Genomic DNA, 18,971 nt, shown 5'->3' on the forward strand with positions numbered 1-18,971 from the left:
TGAACACTTCTTAAATCAGAAATTAAATTATTTTTCTTTTAAATGTTTTGCAAATCTTTGAAAATTTTCAACATTTTATTTCAAAATCTTGAAACTTCGACATGATTTTGACAGTTTTTTGAATTTTTTATTATTTTAAAAATTTGTTCAAGCCTTCTAAACATTTTTTGAAATGATTCGAATTCTTCCTAACATTTTTTGTTAATCCTTAAAAATTAAAAATATTTCTTTAAAATCTTCCAGATTCATTTTTGAGAATTTTCGGAATCTGCACAAATCTATATCTTTTTTTAAACTAGGCCAATTTTTTCGGATTTTTTTCTTCAAGTTTTTAATTCATTTTGAAAATCTTTTCAAACCATCTAAATATCTCTTCAATTTCCTCGAATTTTTCTACGAATAATAATAATAATAATAGGTGCTCAATATTTATCATACGTCAAAGTTCAACAATCTTACTTGTAAATTAATTTTTTTTTAATAGAACCATTAAAATTGTAATGCGCACAATTTAGTTTTGAATATTTGATTTATAATTACAAATTTCAAATGAACTGTCAAATATTAAGTAATTGTTTCTTTTCTTAAAAAATTAATTATTATTCACTTGTTAATCCTTAATGTAAAGTATAAGGATTTCAAACGCTTCTAATTTTTAATTTTTTAGAATCTTTAAAATAGCAATTTTAAATTCTTTTAATGAAAAATGTACACTTACAAATTAAAATATAAAATGGAAACTTATTAGGTGAAAGATTTTCGAATTACACATTGTAAACTGAATGACATTATAATTGAAGAAGATCAAAATTCAACTAATTATTTTAAAAACTGTTGAAATCAAACTTGGACAGATTTTTTTGTATAAATTTGTCAAATTCGTTGTCAAAATCTTCAGATGAAGCAAATTTAAAAGCAGATAATTTCGGAGTCTAAACAAATGTTGGCGTATTCTGTGAATTAAACAGAATTAAGACATATTATAACAGATTACGCAAAACTCCTTTCTATGAGAAATTGTACCTTTCAAAAAAATGGTATTACCGAAAAGTAAGAAAATCTAGGATTTTTTATTATCACTTTCTACGAAAAAATAATTTCGACTTTAAAATGTATACAAAAATTTTAAGAATATTTCGTAAATTTTTAAAAGAATTTTAAAAGAAATTCATAAAAAGTTTTGTAAAAATGTATATATATTTACACTTTTTTGTGAAAACAAAAGTGAAGATAGTTGCAGATAAATTTATGAAATTCGGAGGGCTTATTTTCAACACTAATATCTTGAAACTGAACGAAGGATTTCTACAAATATTTATTCCACTTTTTTGGCCCTTTATAATATGTTAAAGATATTTTTTTTATAGTAAAACTTTTGTAATTAACATAATTAATTAAATGATTATAAATAAAAAATTATAATTATGATTATTATAACAAATAATTGTTTAACATAAATCTAAATTAATACAAGGACGTAAAAGATTGCCCGATTCGAGGCAAATCATTTTGAACTATCATATTAATACACTTTATTGAACTGTAAGAAAGTAATGCTCATTTATATTATATGAAAATGACTAGTTTATCCACTTCTCTAACCCTCTACACTTTCGGAACTAAACATAGCCTAAATTGAAATATTAGAATCGAAAAAAATACAAAAATAGGCTACAATTAACTTTAAAATAGGTCAAATAAATTTCGCATCAATAACAAATTATAAATCTTTACAAATATTTTTGTACTTGAAAAGGTAATTTTTCGAGCTGCAAATGCGAAGGGGGAAGTTCTGTCGCACCCTATCCCTTTTTCGGCCCTTCCAGCTGTTTAATAAATTAAAGATAAAAATGAGTACTATGGAATTTTCTATTTATATTAAGATTTAAAAGTTGACTTTATATTAGAAAACATTGTTCAATATTTAATAAATAGAATTAATGTCAAAAGTCATTACTTTATTATAATTAAATCCAATGAAATTATATGACAATATAACAAATATTTAAAATTAGATTGATTAAAAAACGTTAACCGCTAGAAATAAGTGATGAAAAGATTATAACTAAAATTGTTTTCATACAATTTTCAAAAGGTACTACAAATAATGTTTGTATTAGACTAAAGCAAAAGAAAATGGAAAATTGACAAATATCAAATATTACTTAAGAAAGATTGATGAACTACACGAGTTAAAAATTGAATCGGAAAAATTAAGCCGAATAAAAAGTGATAAACAGAAACAGTAGTGCCTGGTCATCCCCTGAGGGATATGGAACAAAAAATAACTCTAGAAATACAATTTTTTTAAATCAGAAAATAAATTATTCTAGAATAATTTTTAAAAATAAATTATTCCAGAATTATTTCAAAATTTTTTGTCATTTTATATTGTATTATTTAGTAATTTTCGTAAATTTATATTTTTAAATTAATCAAAATTAAATCTTTACTTGGTCTATCATTTTAAAAATCCTTAATTCACAGCTAATTTTCAAAAGTTCGTGGCTATTCTAGGTCATGTAAAAAAACTTGCTAAATAACTCACTAAAATCGACTTATTTAGCTCTTTTATTGTTTCTTGATAGTAAGCCGACTTTTTCCTTGTTTTCAATTTATATTGTCAGCGTTCTTAATTTTTGCTAACCTGCCAAAGGCATCTGTTATAAAGCTTCTATATTAAAAAATTTCCAATTATTTGCACTTGAACAATAATTCCAACAAAGGTCTTTAAAAAAACAGGAAACTCAGGAAAAGCGGTCTGTTTAAGAAAAGTGGTTCGCTGGCAGAATTCACTCATTCTGAACTTTAGATGGTTTCTCAGATATACAATTTTAGTATGCAAACACTAAAATTTAGAAAAACTGAGAAACGAAATTACATAGTCTGGCCTTGAACCTTTGTAAATTATTTATCTTCTTCGGACAAAAGCAAACAGTCTTATCCGATTTGCGTAAGCTAGAAATGCAATAGAATTTACTTGATAACAAAAAGATAGGCCTTCATACTTAATATATGAAACTTTTTCGCGTTCTAAAAATCAATATGAAAAAAAATTTTGTGCCATTTTATAATTCAATAATAATAATTCTATAAAACAATAATAATTAATCAATGATTAATTGCTAATATCAAAGAAATTAAAAACTAGATATAAATTTTTGTTCGAAATCTTCAAAAATCTACATTTTATTTCCATTTTTTTGGAAGTCTTTGAAGTTTCCATTTTTGTTTAATCTTTTCAAAAATTCTAAGCAGCAGAAATGTAACTTTCATATCTTGTTTATTCTATTTTGACATTTTATAAAATCATTTGAAATACTTTAAAATATTTGAAAATTTTCTGTTCTGTTTCATTTTTCAAAATAAAAAATTATTTGAAATTGTCCCATGAATCTTAATTTATACAAATTTAAACAAACAAATCTACATTCTGTATTTAAAGTTTTTCAAAGTTTAAATTATTTCTGAATCTTTTCAAAAATTGTAAATATCTTTTGAAATATTTCGAATTGATTTATAAAATTTAACAAGAAATTTTACATCTTTTATAATATTCGCTCAAAAATTTATTTTCAAAATAAAGAACCATTTTAAATGTCTCCAGAAATCTTGAACACATTTTTTTACCATCTTCAAAACCTTTAAAAACTCTTAAGAAGCTACTAAACTTTTTTGCTCGAAATCATAAAAAATCTACATTTTGTTTTAAATATTTTGAAATCCTGCAAAATAAAAAAAAATATCCTAAAATCTTTCAGATTCTTTTTTGACATATTCGGAAATCTCCAATACTAAAAATTAATTCTTTAAAATAAAACCTAAACCCTTTTTAATTTAAAAATTTTAAAATGTTAATAACAGAATTACTTATCATTAATAAAAAAAACGCACATTTTAAATTATAGTTTTGTCTTTTATTGATGATATTCAAAAATATTTAGGAATAAATTTGATCATGAAATAAAATGAGTTGTTTGGAAATTTTAATGCTAAAAATGGATGGTGCAGAAAATTTGTAATCTTCTTTATTAGATAAACAAACTGAAAGCGGTCAATAAAAGTCATAAAAAAGTAATATCAAAAGTGTCGCAAACAATCAGACTTTCGACCACAATGCTTACGAGATTTCGTGACTACAACTGTGTAAAAAGAGGATAAACATTACCATTTATTTTTCTCGTTATCACGATTAATACAAAAATTCACATTTAACAACGCTTTGAATAAGGATCATGCAAACAAAACGTGATAAATGTACTCAAGTTATTTTCTCAATATTTACGGATATATTGAAGCTTGAAATCCATGGATAAAAATGTATGGCTGTTTTTAAATTAATAACAAAATGGAAATGGATTTATTCACTTTCGATGCAGCAAAGGCATCTTTCAATTAAAATTATTCATGTTCTAATTATATGAATTTGCAATATCTTGTCTGAACATAAAAACAGACGATAATTTCATACATGCCCTCCATATTTTCAATTTTTTAAATAAAAAAACGTTTGCATCTTTAATGATTTTTACATATTTATGTAATGAATCTGTAATCGAAAATTAAAATTTTTCTACATATTCGTTTTATTTTATGGATACATGTTAAAACCGAGAAGGAAGAATCTTTTCTTCAAGCTTATTTTGATCATCAAATTGATATTTCAAGCATACAGAATCAATCACTATCTCAACTTTAAAAAAATGAATTTCTCGCGTTTCGTTCGTTTGCCCCTGAAGTGTGATTCCCGGCTGGAAACGAAATTTCAACTAAACAGTTAAAGTTTCTATAAAACTGATAAACTTTTAAGCCAAAAAGAGACGGCTTTTCGACAAAAAAGTTAAATTTCGAACTAGAAAATATGAAATCTCAAGAAAAAGTTCATTTTTAAACAAACTGTTGATTATTCACCCAAAATGGTTCAATTTTCTATCAAATTGTTGTAATTTTTAGTCAAAAGAAAAATTTTCAACAAAAAAGTTAATTTTTGACCAAAAAATACGCCTTTTCAACAAGAACGTAAATTTTTAAATATAATGTTGAACACTAAATTTTCAACAAAGAAGTTTATATTTAACCAAACCAAAATATGATTTTTCAACAGAAAAGGTAATTATCGATAAAATAGTTGAAGTTTCTATAAATTTGTTGAATTTTCAAGCCACAAAATGACTAATTTTTTTTTTGTTACTTAATTTTTACACAGAAAATTGATTTTTATTCAAACAGTTGAATGTTTCAGCCGTATAGTTAAATTTTCTACCATAGTGTTAAAATTTTTAGCCAAAAAGAAGAATTTTCTACAAAACGGGTGAATATTCAGCAAATTAGTTTACTTTGTCTACCAAAATAATTGAATTTACAAACTAAGAAACTAAATTTTCAACAAAGAAGGTCATATATAACCAAACAGTTGAAATTTCTAGCAAAATATAGGATTTTTTAATAAAAAAGGTTACTATCGAAAAAAAGTTCAAGTTTCTATATATTTATTGAAAATTTTGAGCCACAAAGATGAATTTTCTACAAAACACTTGCATTTTCAACACAAAGATACGGATTTTTAATAAATTAGTTCATTTTTTTTTATCTAAATAATTGAATTTACAACCTAAAAAGCTAAGTTTTCAAACAAAAAAGTTCATATTTGAATAAAAGTTAAGTTTTCTACCATACGGTTAAAGTTTTGAGCCAGAAATATGAATTTTCAACACGAAAATAGGAATGTTCCATAAATTAATTTTTCTACCAAGTAATTGAATTTTCAACCCAAAAAGATAAAAAATGGAAGTCAAATTTACAGTATTTTTTTTTAATTTCCATAAAAATATGAATCTCGAACTAAAAAAATGATTTTTTTAAATAGTTGAATCATAAACAAAAACACAATAATAGGAACGATTGACACCCTTGCAAAAACATGCAAAATTAAACTCCAAATTTTGAAAACTGTCAACAATTATTACTTATTTAAACAATGCAAGCACAAAGTGACAAATTCGCCAAAAAAACAATTATAATTAAAAAATAATAAAAACCACCCCTTTGAAAACAGTGTAAATAATATATCAAATTTTGGAAAAAAGACAATAACTTTCTCTGAAAACAGTTCCATAACTTGTTATCCAACTTTATCCTTTCACATTGCAAATAGTTTTTCCGGGAAAATTATTCGTTTACATAATTGGAACAGAGAGAACATGTATGTTTATAAAGATAAGCGAATCCGAGTGTTTGATATTGAGTAAAGGTCGAATAAGATCTTGTCCAATTATGAACGTCAAAAGGATTTCCGGGACATCATACACGAAGATCTTGCACTTGACAAACAAGTATTTATAATTCTCGCACAGAACGACAAAGAAAAACAAACGTTTCGCCAAAAAAGGGACAATACTGTTCAAGAATGATGCGAGACGCACAAGTATTGCACTCACCTCAAGGGAATGAAAAAGACTGCATTTGAACACGATAGAATATCCAAATCGCGTTGAGGTTTTAACAAAGCGAGACCTTTGTTGAGTTTCGCTGACCACAATGTAAAAGGAGACCTTGAAAGATTAGTTTAAACTAACAACTTATGCTTGGTACGTGACGCAGAACGAAGATAAACCAGTTAACTGTCATTACACGTGGCGGCCATATTGCTTATTTTCTTTTAGGACGATTGCGCACTTCTTCTGCGTCATAAACAGACGACAGGAAATGGAGCAGACGACTTTTCTCCTCAAAGGTCAATGCACGGTTCTATTTTTAAAAAATTAATAAAATAATAAATGAGGAGTAATTTGATTAATTGAATTAATAAATGATTAATTATTTATATAAATAAGTTACTTTAAGTTCATAAACTTGTTTTTAAATCCGCTTCTAAAGGATACTTTTTATTTTGGAGCATTTTGGAACTATCTTGACATATTGTCGTCTGCTGGACTCTAAACAGATGCACATTTCGGAGTTATCTTGCTAAAAAAAAAGTGTTATTGTGTCACTATTTGTAAAGATTAGTGATAATACAAGCCGATTTGACTCAAGTTTTCATTTCAGCTCAATATCGTTACTGGAATTAGGTTATTTCTAATAAAAATGTGGTATTAATTCATTAGCTGTCATGTGGCTGTTGTAAACACTATATCGGCAGAAAACAATGATTATTGCTTGTAGTTTTTGAGGTGGCAATAGATTATTTGACTTAAAATTGGAAAAGTAAGTTGATTTTACGCAATGCATACTTACATAAATTACCAGATTGTGGTTTATGAATTTATAGTAATCGGTTAACTTGAGTTAAATATAGTATACAGATGTAAGTTTATCTGCCCTCGTATCTTTTCAAACACTTGACAATACGTTTTGTCATTCAAATTTGCAGTTTATTTTCGGAATTTGTGTATTTGTTATTATATACGTACTGTGAATTCTATATAATTTTTTTACAATGTAGCACTTCGATTTTGTATTTACCGAAATAACAAATATTCTTTTCTTTTGTATTTTGCACAGATCTGGGAAATCTTATCTAATTTTTTTTCTAGATTTTAGTAATCATGATTGAGAACAAAACTAAGTTCTGATAATGACTATATCTTCGAGAAAAATGGAAAATCCGACGCTAGTTGCCAAATACTTTTATATTATATTCGTTGTAGCTCTTTACTGGTAAGTTTAAAATATTAAAAATTTTATTTTACTCGGGGTGTTCACTAGAACTTTAACCCAGTAAAAAATCCAACTATATTTTTGGGTAAAAGTTCATTCATTTCGCTTGGTTAAAAATTTATTTATTTTGTTGAAAATTCAAAATATTGTTAACAAGTAATTTTTTTATTTAAAAATACAATTATTTTGTTAAAAAATCGTTATTTTAGTTCAAGGTTCATCTCTTTGGTTGAAATTTTAACTGATTTGATAATAATTAGTTTCATTTGGATAAAAACTAATATTTTTTAGTTCAAAGATCAACTTTTTGATTAAAAAATCGTCTTTCTTGTTTGAAAATTTATCCTTTTTGGTTAAAAATGCACTTGTTTCGTTGAAATATCAACTGTTACATGCTTCCTTGAAAATCCATCTTTTTGGCTGAAAAGTTGACTAGTTGACTTGTATTTGTAATCCTATGCAAAAAAAAAAATAATTTTTTGCATTAAGGATTCATAATTATATTTAAAAATTCAACTAGTTATTTTTAAATTAACTTTTATGTTAAAACTTTTACTTTTTTGTGGAAAATTCATCTTTGTCGTTGCAAGATGAAACAATTTGGTAGAAATTTAAACTATTTTGTTGAAAATTTCATCTCTTGTATGGATAATTGGTCTTTTTGGCTTTAAAATTAAATACTTTTGTTGATAATTCATGCATTTTTTTTAATTAGTATTTTTAGGTAAAAAATTAATCTTCTTCGTCCAAAATTCATCTTTTTGGTTGAAATGCAATTGTTTGATTGAAATATCAATTGTTTCATGCTTCGCTGACAGTTCCTCTTTTTGAAAGGAAAAGTCGATTATCTGACTTGTTAAAATTGCATATTTTTTAAATTAAAAATTACCTTTTTTTTGTTTGATAAAAATTAATCATTTCCGATTTAAAATTCTCCTGTTTTCTAAACATTTCGAATTTGTTGCTTTAAATTTGTTGAAAGAAAGTTGAATTTTTATGAAAATGGTTCATTTTCTACCAAAAAATATGTTCTTGGTAAAAAATGAACCTTTTTCACAAAAATTCAACTTTCTTCCAACAAATTTTTCTTTTAAATTAAATTATTTAATTAAATTTCATCTTCTTTGTCTTTAAAAATTGGACTATTTGATTGTAAATGCATATTTGTAGGCTGAAAATTCAATTATTTCGTTACAAATATTTTTGGAAAAATTAAATATCTAATTTGAGTCATCATTTTTTATCGAAAATTCAACTATGTTGTTAAAAATTAACATTTTTGAATTGAAAATTCATCTATTATGATAGAAAAGCCATCCTTCTTGGCTGAAAATTGATAGTTCTTGCTTGAAAAGTAAACTTTTTGTTAAAATTTCAACTGTCTTCAAAAAAATTCGTCTTTTTGGCTTGAAAATTTTACTATTTGGTTAAATTTTCAACTATTTTTGGAAAACTCAATTTTTTTACTAGACTGTTCATCTATTTTTGTGTTGAGAATTTATCTCTTTGAGAAGATAATCTTCTTTGATTGACAAAAAAGTTAATTTTTACCAAAAGAGTTGAATTTTAAACCAAATTGTTTAATTTTCTATCAAACTGAATTTTTAAGCCAAAAAGACGACTTTTTTACAAAATATTAAACATCCCAAAAATACGAAATTTTAATCAAAAAGTACATATAAAGAGTTAAAGTACAAATATTTGAATTTTTTACCAAAGTAGTGGAATTTTTAACCTGTAAAGTCTAATTTTCTATCAGGAAAATTATTTTACTTATTTCTTTATTTAAATTCTTATATTCGACAGAAAGCTTCGTTTTTAACCAAAGAGTTGTTTTCAACTAAATAGTTCTAAATTCTGCTAAAATGCGGAAATTTGAAGCCAAAAAGATAAAATTTATAGTTGAATTTTGAACCCGAAAATAGAAATTTTCAATAAAAAAGTAAATATTTAACGAATTAATTGAATTTCATACCAAAGTGGTTGAATTTTTCACAAAAATATTGCTTTTCTAACAAAACAAAAAAAATTTCAACAAAATACAAGAACTTTTAATTAAATAGTTAAATTTTAAACTGAAGAATATCAATTTTCAATCAAATAATTGAATTTTTAACTAAAATAATGAATCTTAAAAAAAAAACTGAATTTTTAACAAAGTAATTTAACTTTAAACCTGATAGTTTAATTTCTAAACAAAAAAGATGAATTATTAAAAAAAAGTAATAGTTAATACTTCATCAGAAAAATATTGTTATTATAAATCAGAAACAGGCTAATTTTGCCAAAACACGATTTCTTAACAAAATAATTGCATCCTAAAACAAGACAGAAGAATTTTCAACTAAGAAAGATTTTTCAGTATAAAAACAAACAAATAAAAATTGCAACCAAAATGGTGAAATTTGAAGTAAAAGACGAATTATCTATCCCAAAAATGAATGCTTAACAAAACAGCTGATTTTTCAATCAAGAAAGATGAAATCTGAACGAAAAATATAATAGTATAATAGGAAAAAGAGAAATCCTTTAAAAGAGGGAAATATGAGAAATAGTATGAAGTCTGTGAGTTCTTCAATGTATTTTTCTAAGTGAGCTAAAAAGAAATAATTTAAAAAACAACAAAATTACTATAAGAAAAAACTACTTTTTCTATTTTTGTTTCCTAGGACGTTTAAATTTATTTCTAATGTCTTTTTATTAGCTAAAAACTCTCAGATGTTTAAACATTTTTAAAATGCAAGCTAAAAAAATAATATTATTTGTGAAAATAAAAAAATTAAGGAGATATCTATTTTTTTAAATACCTCATTTTCTAAATAAAATTTTTATTATTTATCATAGTCTTTGTCCTATTTTTCTCTTACTCCCCTTTTCTCGGTTTTTATATTAAAATGCGAATTGAATTAATATAACAAAATAAAAAAAATCCTACTATTTTTGGTTGAAAGTTCATTCTTCTTGGTAGAAAATCCTACAATTATATTTTTCGTTCAGAATTCATCTTTTTTGATAAACAACTTTATTATTTATTTGAAAATTAAATTTTTTATTTTAAATTCAACAATTTTCTTAAGAAGTCATTCTTTTCGGTTGAATATTGAAATACTTGTTTGAAAATTAATTTTTTTGTTGAAAATTTAGAATTGCGGGTTGAAAATTCAACTGATTTTAAAGAAACAATCTTTTTGGCTCAAAATTCAACAATTTGGTTGAAATTTTTGTTTTCTTAACTAAAAAATCTTTTTTGTTTGAAAAATGAACCACTTTGTTGAAAATTTGTTTATGTTTGTTGATGTGTTAAACTGTTTTTTTGTTTCAAATTGATATTTTTTATACTGAAATACCAACTGTTGCATTTTTCGTTGCGAATTCATCTTTTTTGGATAAAAATTCTAGTACTTGATTAAAAGTTAAACTAATTCGTTAAAAAAAATTTTAACATATTAAATTTTAGTTAAAAATTGAACTCTTTCTTTCCAAGAATCACTATTTTCTTGACAGTTTGTCTTTTTTTATTAATTCAACTGTTTTGATTGCACATTAAAATCTCTTTTAATTCAAATATTCATTATTACATTTTTCCTCGAAAATTAATCTTATTCGTTGAAAATGCAATAATTTGATTAAAAATTGAATGCAATCTTTTTACTTGACATTGTAGGAATTTAAGGCGTCCCATATTGAATATAATATTGTACTCACACGAATTTAATTTTTTTAAATTTATTTTCCTCTTTAAATGAAAAATCTCATTATTTCATCAATTTTTAGAGTATTTTAGCATACAAAGCCTTTTACCTAATTGAAGTTGTTTTTGATTTGCAACTACAGAATTGATTTGTCTTTCAGATTTATTTTCTCAATTGAATTGTTAGCGATTTCTCTTCTGTCGACGCTGTCCTTTAAATTTACATTATTAAATAAATTGCTTAGGAAAAAATTTATTTGAAATGTATTTCATCTATAATAATCTCTTACAAAGCATCTTGTTTTCTAATTTATTAAATTTCTGTTCATTATTTCGAAAAAATGATTCAAAACTTTGAAAAAAGGGAGAAATGCTCAATTTTTTGTGTTTTGAATATTTTCTCAATTTAAATAGGAAAGGGATTCGATAAAGTGTACTGTGATTCTTGAAGCGCGCGACCAGGCAAAAAAAGAAACTAAACATTAATTAAAAATTATTTTTTCAGGTCAGTTTCGATTTTAACAGTTTTCGTGAATAAGGCTTTGCTTTCGAGTGAAGCAGTACATTTAAACGCACCACTTTTTGTAACGTGGTTTCAATGTATTGTGAGTGTTTTTATATGCTTGCTCCTCAAATGCTGCGCCTCAATATGCCCGAATCTTATCAATTTTCCCGAAGGTCATCCTTTCCAAAGAGATGTTATGAAAAAGGTATTTTAGTTTCGTTTAAGAACCAAATGAAAAATATTTTCCACATCCATTCTGCAAGAAATTTAAACAACATTCTTGAATTTTTAGGTTCTACCTTTGTCTATTATTTTTACTGGGATGATAGCTAGCAACAATTTGTGCTTAAAGTACGTTGGAGTTGCATTTTATTATATAGGCCGATCTCTTACGACAGTATTTAATGTGATCTTCACTTACACAATTCTTGGTAAGATATAAATAAAAGTTTCATATCTATATTTTTTTCATTATAGGTAAAAAAAGCATGCTTGAAAATAGATAAAATAGGGCGATTTTTCACGAAAACGGAGAAATCAAATTTTTTAAATAAATTAATGTACACGTAATATATTTAATTTAATACAAAACGTTTAAGGTTTCAAGCCGAAATATATTGTATTTTAAACCAAATAATTGCATTCACAACCAAATAGTTGAACTTTTAAGCAAAAGAGATAATTTTGTAACAAAATAATTAAATTTTTAACAAAATAGGTGAATTCTGGACCAAATAGTTGAGTTTTCAAATAAAAGCGGTAAATTTTCAACCAAGTAGAGTTGAATTCTCAATAAAAAAGATGAATTCTCAAACAAAATATAGCAGTACAGAAGGATTAAAAGGATTTGTTTCAAATGATTATTTTTTAATAAATTCACCAAAAAACTGTTTACTTTAAATTTTATCTCAGGATTTGAGTGTGGTAATAATTTTGTTTTCTTCCATTCAGCATCGACATTTCTTAAGATTATTATTTTTTATTGAAAAAAAATTCCCTTTGGTTATTATACTTATTTAGCGTACCCTATATTTCAGTTAAAAAAATTAATTTTGAACCAAAAAACACGAATTTTCAACAAGAGTTACATTTTTAATAAAAAAAAAAAGAATGTTTACAAATTAGTTAAGCCAGCAGACTTTGAAACAAAAAAAGATAAATTCTTATCGTAAAATATAACAGTTGAATTTTCAATTAAAAAATAACAATTTTTAGCAAAAAATGAAGTAATCTGTTAAATTTAGAGTAAAGAAAATTAATTTCCAAAACAAAAAATGATAATTTTCAATGAAATAATTCAATCTTCAGACAATAAAAAGAATTTTAACGAAATGCCTAGTTCAACATTCAACCAAGTAGTTCAATTTTCCACCAAAGGGGACGAATTAGCAACCAAAAAAGATGAATTTCCAAGGAAAAATATAATAGTTGAATTTTCAACAAAAAACAATCGATTTTTATTTAAACTTAGAATGTCCGGTTAAATTTTCAGTTAAGAAAAGGAATTTTCAACAAAATAGTTAAATTTCCAACCAAAAAGATTATTATTGAACTAATAAACTGAATAATACTTATGGGAAAATTTCTAATGAATTTTTAATTTACCAACATTTATTTAAAGAAAATATTATTAAATATTTCAACAAATTTCGAAAATTGTCAAAAAAAGAATCTTGAACATTTTAAGGCAATTTTTTTTCATTTTGCAAAATTTTAGGAAAAATGTGAATAATTTTAAAAGTTTAAAAAAATGACAAAATATTAAAAATTTGAAAACATTTCAAATAATTTGAAATAAAATGTAGATTTTAGAAGTTTTTGAAAAGATTTTGAAAGGTTTCAAGATAACACAAAAAATTTCTAAATATTTCCAAGTAAGTAATCATTTTTTTCAATTAATTTTTAAAGGATTTTTGAAAAGATTTTAAAACATAATAGGCTTCCGAAAATTTCAAAAACCAATACACAAGATTTATCAAATATTTTAGAATTATTTAAAAGTGTCCAAATGTTTTAAATATTTTTTAAACTGACTTAAAGTAAATAAACATAGAAACTTAAAAAATAGATTTTTTATTTTGCACTTATAATTATTTTTCCCTTCAAACAATAATTTGCCTGAGATTGTTTTCCTTTCTCGACTGCAAAATCTTTTTTTGATTGAAAGTTCAACATTTTTTTGTTTAAAATTCGCCTTTTTGGTTAAAAAATGTATTACTTTAGTTAGAAACTTCATATTTTTTTTTTACTAAAATTGTAACTGTATAAAAATTAAAATATCTTTTTTTTAGTTGAGGATTCAACTATATTATTGAAAATTCGTTTTTTTTGTAAATTAAAGAGTTTTTGGTTTTAAATAAACATATCTTTGTATTGATATATCAACTATTATTTTTGCCGTTGAGAAGTCATCATTTTTGTTGAAAATTCGTATTTTTGTTAGAAAATTCCCGTATTTGGTTGAAAATAAACTTTTTTGTTGAAAACCTATATTTTCTGGTTAAAAAATGAAACTATTTTCTAGAAAATTGGTCTTTTTGAATGAATTTAATTGCTTTAGATGTAAAATAAAAATAGTTTTGAATTGAAATAACAACAATTTAACAATATACCTATTTTTTTAGTTGAAAATTCAACTATTATATTTTTGAATTTTCTCGAAAATCTTAGAAAACTTGTATTTATATAATCCTAAAAACAAATAAACCTGAAAAATAGTTACTCGACAATTTTTATTTTGTATTAAAAATTATTTTTTGATTCTTTATTTATTATTTATATGATCCTTGAAAACTGAAGCGAATCCTTGTAAAAAAATTGAAGTTTAAAAGTTTTTAAATTACAAAATTTTCTATTCAATTGCTCAATAATTTACACGTATAAACTGGAAGGTACTAACACTTTTCAACTGAATAATTTCAAGTTTAATGAATTTAAACTGCAAAATTCGGAATTTTTAATATTCATAAATTATAGAGTTCAAAGATTTAGATTAAGTTCCAGAAATATTAATCCGTGTTAAAATTTTCAATGCTCTAAATTAAAGAACAAACAAATTAACTTTAAAAATAGTCAAAATTATATTATTCAGTTATTTTAGGCCAATTAATTTTTTTTAATTTACATTTTTTCAACTTAAAGGTTATTAAATTAGAATTTAAATTATTTTAATTTTAAATAGTTTAAGCATCCTTGAACAACTTAAAAATTGTATTTCAAAATCTTGAGAAATCTAGAAGTAGTTTAAAATTTTTCAAATTTACCTTTATTTTTGAAATTTTTTCAAAACTTCTTAATGACTTTAAAAATTAATTAAATTTGTCCCAAAAATTTTACAAAATCCTGGGAATTAAAAAAAACGTCCTTAAAATTTGGATTTCTAAATAAGAATTGAACACTTATTATTTTTAGAAGCAATTAGAGTAATTTTAAGAGATATTTCGAAGTTTGAAAAAGATTAAAAATTAATTTAGACCATAAAATGATTTCAAATAATTTTAACGAAGTGTGTTTACTGAGAAAATTTGGTTATATGTAACGAAATTTCGGTGCAAATACTCACAGCCTAATTTAAAACAAAATGTAGATTTTTGCAGTTTACAAAAAATGTAGAGGCTTTTTAAGAATTGTGAAATGCTCCAAACGAATAAAAATATTTTCTTAAAATTCCTAGGAAAATTGAAAATGATTTTTCATTTTGAAAAATTATCTTAACAGAATATTCAAAAAGATTTTAAAAGAATTCCAATATTATTAAAAACGACCCAGAAAGGATTTAGGGATTTTAAAAAATTTTTAAGACTTTCTAAAAATTGTAGGAAAAATGTTATTCAGTTTAAAATATGTTTAGAAGTTCTGAAATTTTTATTCCAAAACTTCGTTTCAATTACTTGATATTATTTTAAGTTTTTAATTAATTTTGATTCTTTCAAAACTTCTAAATTTCTCTTAAAATTACTCAAATTTTTCTAAGAATAATACGTGTTCAATTATTATTTATACATCAAAATTCAACAATTTCGCTTACAAATTAAACATTTTATTAAGTAGAACAATAAAAATATCAACGTTAAAATATTAAAACCTTTTCGAAATTTTAACAATTCAAAGCTTTCTATGCCAAGCATTTAAGTTTCAAATTGTTTACTTTAAAATATTTGGCTTCAAGTCAGTCGTCTTAAATTAAAAGTCAAATATTGCTAAATATTAAATAATTATCCTTTTTCTTAATCAATTTTTTTTTAATTAAATGGGTTAAAAATGGAATAATTTAGACTGAAACAATATTTTTAATTTAATAAAAGCCTTTAATTAAGAATTAATTGCGAATCTGGAAATTCTTTAACTTTCAACTGATCCATTTTAAAAATTATTTATTTATATTTACAGTTGTTAAAATAAAACTGATTTTTAAAAAAAAATTTACAATTTTAAACGTTTTTCATTTGTAATTGTTTATGTCTTTAAGACTGCACGTTGAAATTCTTAAATTCAGGTAAACGATTTTTGATTTACGTAATATAAACTGAATGATATCATAATTTGAAAAGATATCAATTCAACTAATTATTTTAAAAACTGTTGAAATCGAATTTGGACAGATTTTTCTTCTGAAAATTTGTAAAATTCCCGGTCAAGAAATAAATGCACTGTCATTTCCCGCTTTTGCACATTTTTAAATTGAGGAACGCTTGCTTAAATGAATTTAAAAAATGTCGAAAATGTTGCCATAACAAAGCTTGCTCTATGAGGAAGCAAAAAAGGGTCAACTTATGATCGCTAAAATCGTAAAACTAGAATAAATCAATAAAAAATCCATTTAATCAACAGGAGAAAAAACATCCGCTGGAGCCGTCACTTGTTGTTTAATAATCGTTGCTGGTTTTTGGCTCGGGGTTGATCAAGAGCACGTCGCAGGATCTTTTTCAGTAATCGGAACTTTATTCGGCGTTCTGGGTTCGTTGACGCTCTCTCTCTACTCGATCCACACGAAAAGGGTCCTTCCAGCCGTGAATCAGGAAATCTGGCTTCTCTCCTATTACAACAATGCCTACAGCATAATAATTTTCATTCCTCTGATGCTCCTCAATGGAGAATTCAATGAGCTCATGAACTACGATAAACTGTACGAGCCATTTTTCTGGGGCGCCTTGATGGTGGGCGGCGTCTGTGGATTTTCCATCGGGTATGTTACCATGCTTCAAATAAAAGTCACATCGCCCCTGACTCACAATATCAGTGGAACTGCAAAAGCCTGTGTGCAGACAGTCCTCGCAACTTATTGCTACAACGAAAGCAAACCAACTCTTTGGTGGATAAGTAATTTTGTTGTGCTTGGTGGAAGTGCTGCTTATGCTCGAATTAAGCAACTCAATATGGAGAGAGAACACAATAAATATCAGATACTCGCAGATAAATCGCGAGTTTAAAGTGCAAACAGGGCCGTCCATAAACTATGTTACCAATTTTAGGAGAGGTGGTCACCCCAAAAACTATGATTTGTAACAGGGGGGATCAGTGAAAGTAAATTAAGATCTTATATATCACGTTTAGTAAATTCTACTAGTAAAAGGTTACCTCAAATGTTACTTTTTTCACTTCCTTAATTTTATAATTTAAAAATCAAAATAAATAAGGTGATCATTCTTAAGAACATTTCCAGCTATCTAAAGTTTTTCCAGCTATTAGGAATGGTGGTCTACCATTTCGCCACATGGTGCCGAAAAATGGAACTAGAAAGAGTAGATACAATTTTGAACATGTATTTTAATTTTGTGGATAAAAGTGTTTTTACAATTGTTTTCTCAAGTATAATACAATGATTGAATACTAAAAACAAATGTTCATCAAAATCAAATAGTTTTAGATAGAATTTTCATCTTATACAGTGAAAAAAAAACACATTTTTGTGAAATAGGTTTTTTAAAAAAATAAAATTATTTCATTATTTCATGTGAGTTTCAATGCATTTTAAGCTTAAATAAACTTTAATTAATGTATGTAGCGACAAATTTTATCCGTATTATGCCAACAATACGAATAATAGACGACTGGAATTTAAATACGAATTCTAACCTAATTTTTAGATCAGATTTTCAAATAGTAAATATTTCATGCATAAATTTATAAAAATTTACTTTGAGTCCACTTTGTTTTCAAAATAAGTCCATTTAAGTTTATAATCTTTTGAAAATCACAATAATGAGAAAAATCATTGCTTTTTTTTAGAAAAATATTTTTGTTAAAAAGTGTGGTTTGTCACTGTATAAGATGTAAATTCCATCTAAAACACTTTGTTTTCGATAAAGACTGATTTTTATCATCCAATAATTACTTGAAACTCAAAAAAAAAGGTTAAAACACTTTTATGTCCAAATTAAAATGCATCTTTAAAATCGTGCCTATTATCTGCAGTTCGAATTTTCGTCACCAGGTGGCGTATCGCAGTTTAACCATTCTGAATTGGAAAATGGTTAAACTGCGATTCACCAGATGGTGACAAAAATCCGAACTAGAAAGAATAGGTACGATCTTATGGAAAAATGCGAAACCGAGAACATTTTTAAAATTCTCTGATTTTTCCTTGAATAACTTTCCATTTTAAATCATTAATATTCAAATATTAGCATTTTAATCTTGTAATGCTCTTAACATAGAATATTTTAAAAACGGAATAAAACAGCATTTCATATACAAATTTATTAATTCAATAAAAACGAAGTCTTTTCTATCATAAAAAATATTTTTTTAACCAAATAATTTAATTATTAACATACTAGTTGAATATTCAATTTAAAAAGACAAATTCCCAACGAAAATGTGTCATAGTTTATATTTCAATAAAAAAAGAATGAATTTTATACAAAAAAAAAAAGAATTCTAAATATGACTGGAACAAAAAATTAATTTTCTTCGAAACTGATGCATTTTTACCCATACAAAAATGAAATTTCAGACGGAAAAATTATTTTTTTACCAAAAAATACGAATTTTCAATTGAAACAGATTAAATTTCAATCAAACAGATGAATTTTCAACTAAAAATATAAATCTTTAGCAAAAAAGTGATTTATTAACAATTTGATTCAACCAAATCTTTCAAACAAATTAGTTGCA

The 18,971-nt window shown here is 24.7% G+C and overlaps 2 protein-coding genes across 3 annotated transcripts in view; one reads left to right on the forward strand and one right to left on the reverse strand.

Moving 5' to 3' along the window:
• LOC117170482 (adiponectin receptor protein) overlaps positions 1–6,623 on the reverse strand; it is a 29,621-nt gene extending 22,998 nt beyond the window's left edge. The window contains exon 1 of the mRNA XM_033357202.1: positions 6,438–6,623. The gene's annotated coding sequence lies outside the window, so the exon portion shown is untranslated. The remainder of the gene's footprint in view (positions 1–6,437) is intronic.
• Positions 6,624–6,650: 27 nt separating this feature from the next.
• Positions 6,651–17,598, forward strand: LOC117170483 (GDP-fucose transporter 1). Of its 2 annotated transcripts, none has more exons than XM_033357204.1 (5): positions 6,651–6,733; positions 7,536–7,659; positions 11,856–12,060; positions 12,148–12,286; positions 16,686–17,598. In XM_033357204.1, exons 2-5 carry the CDS (start codon positions 7,577–7,579, stop codon positions 17,282–17,284), a joined length of 1,026 nt encoding a protein of 341 aa, XP_033213095.1. In that variant the 5' UTR covers positions 6,651–6,733; positions 7,536–7,576; the 3' UTR covers positions 17,285–17,598. The 2 variants fall into 2 exon arrangements, with proteins under 2 accessions (XP_033213095.1, XP_033213094.1); XM_033357203.1 differs by lacking the exon at positions 6,651–6,733 and adding an exon at positions 6,772–7,206.
• Positions 17,599–18,971: the final 1,373 nt, after the last annotated feature.

Source organism: Belonocnema kinseyi, chromosome 4 (genome assembly GCF_010883055.1).
Source record: "Belonocnema kinseyi isolate 2016_QV_RU_SX_M_011 chromosome 4, B_treatae_v1, whole genome shotgun sequence".
Taxonomy (NCBI): domain Eukaryota; kingdom Metazoa; phylum Arthropoda; class Insecta; order Hymenoptera; family Cynipidae; genus Belonocnema; species Belonocnema kinseyi.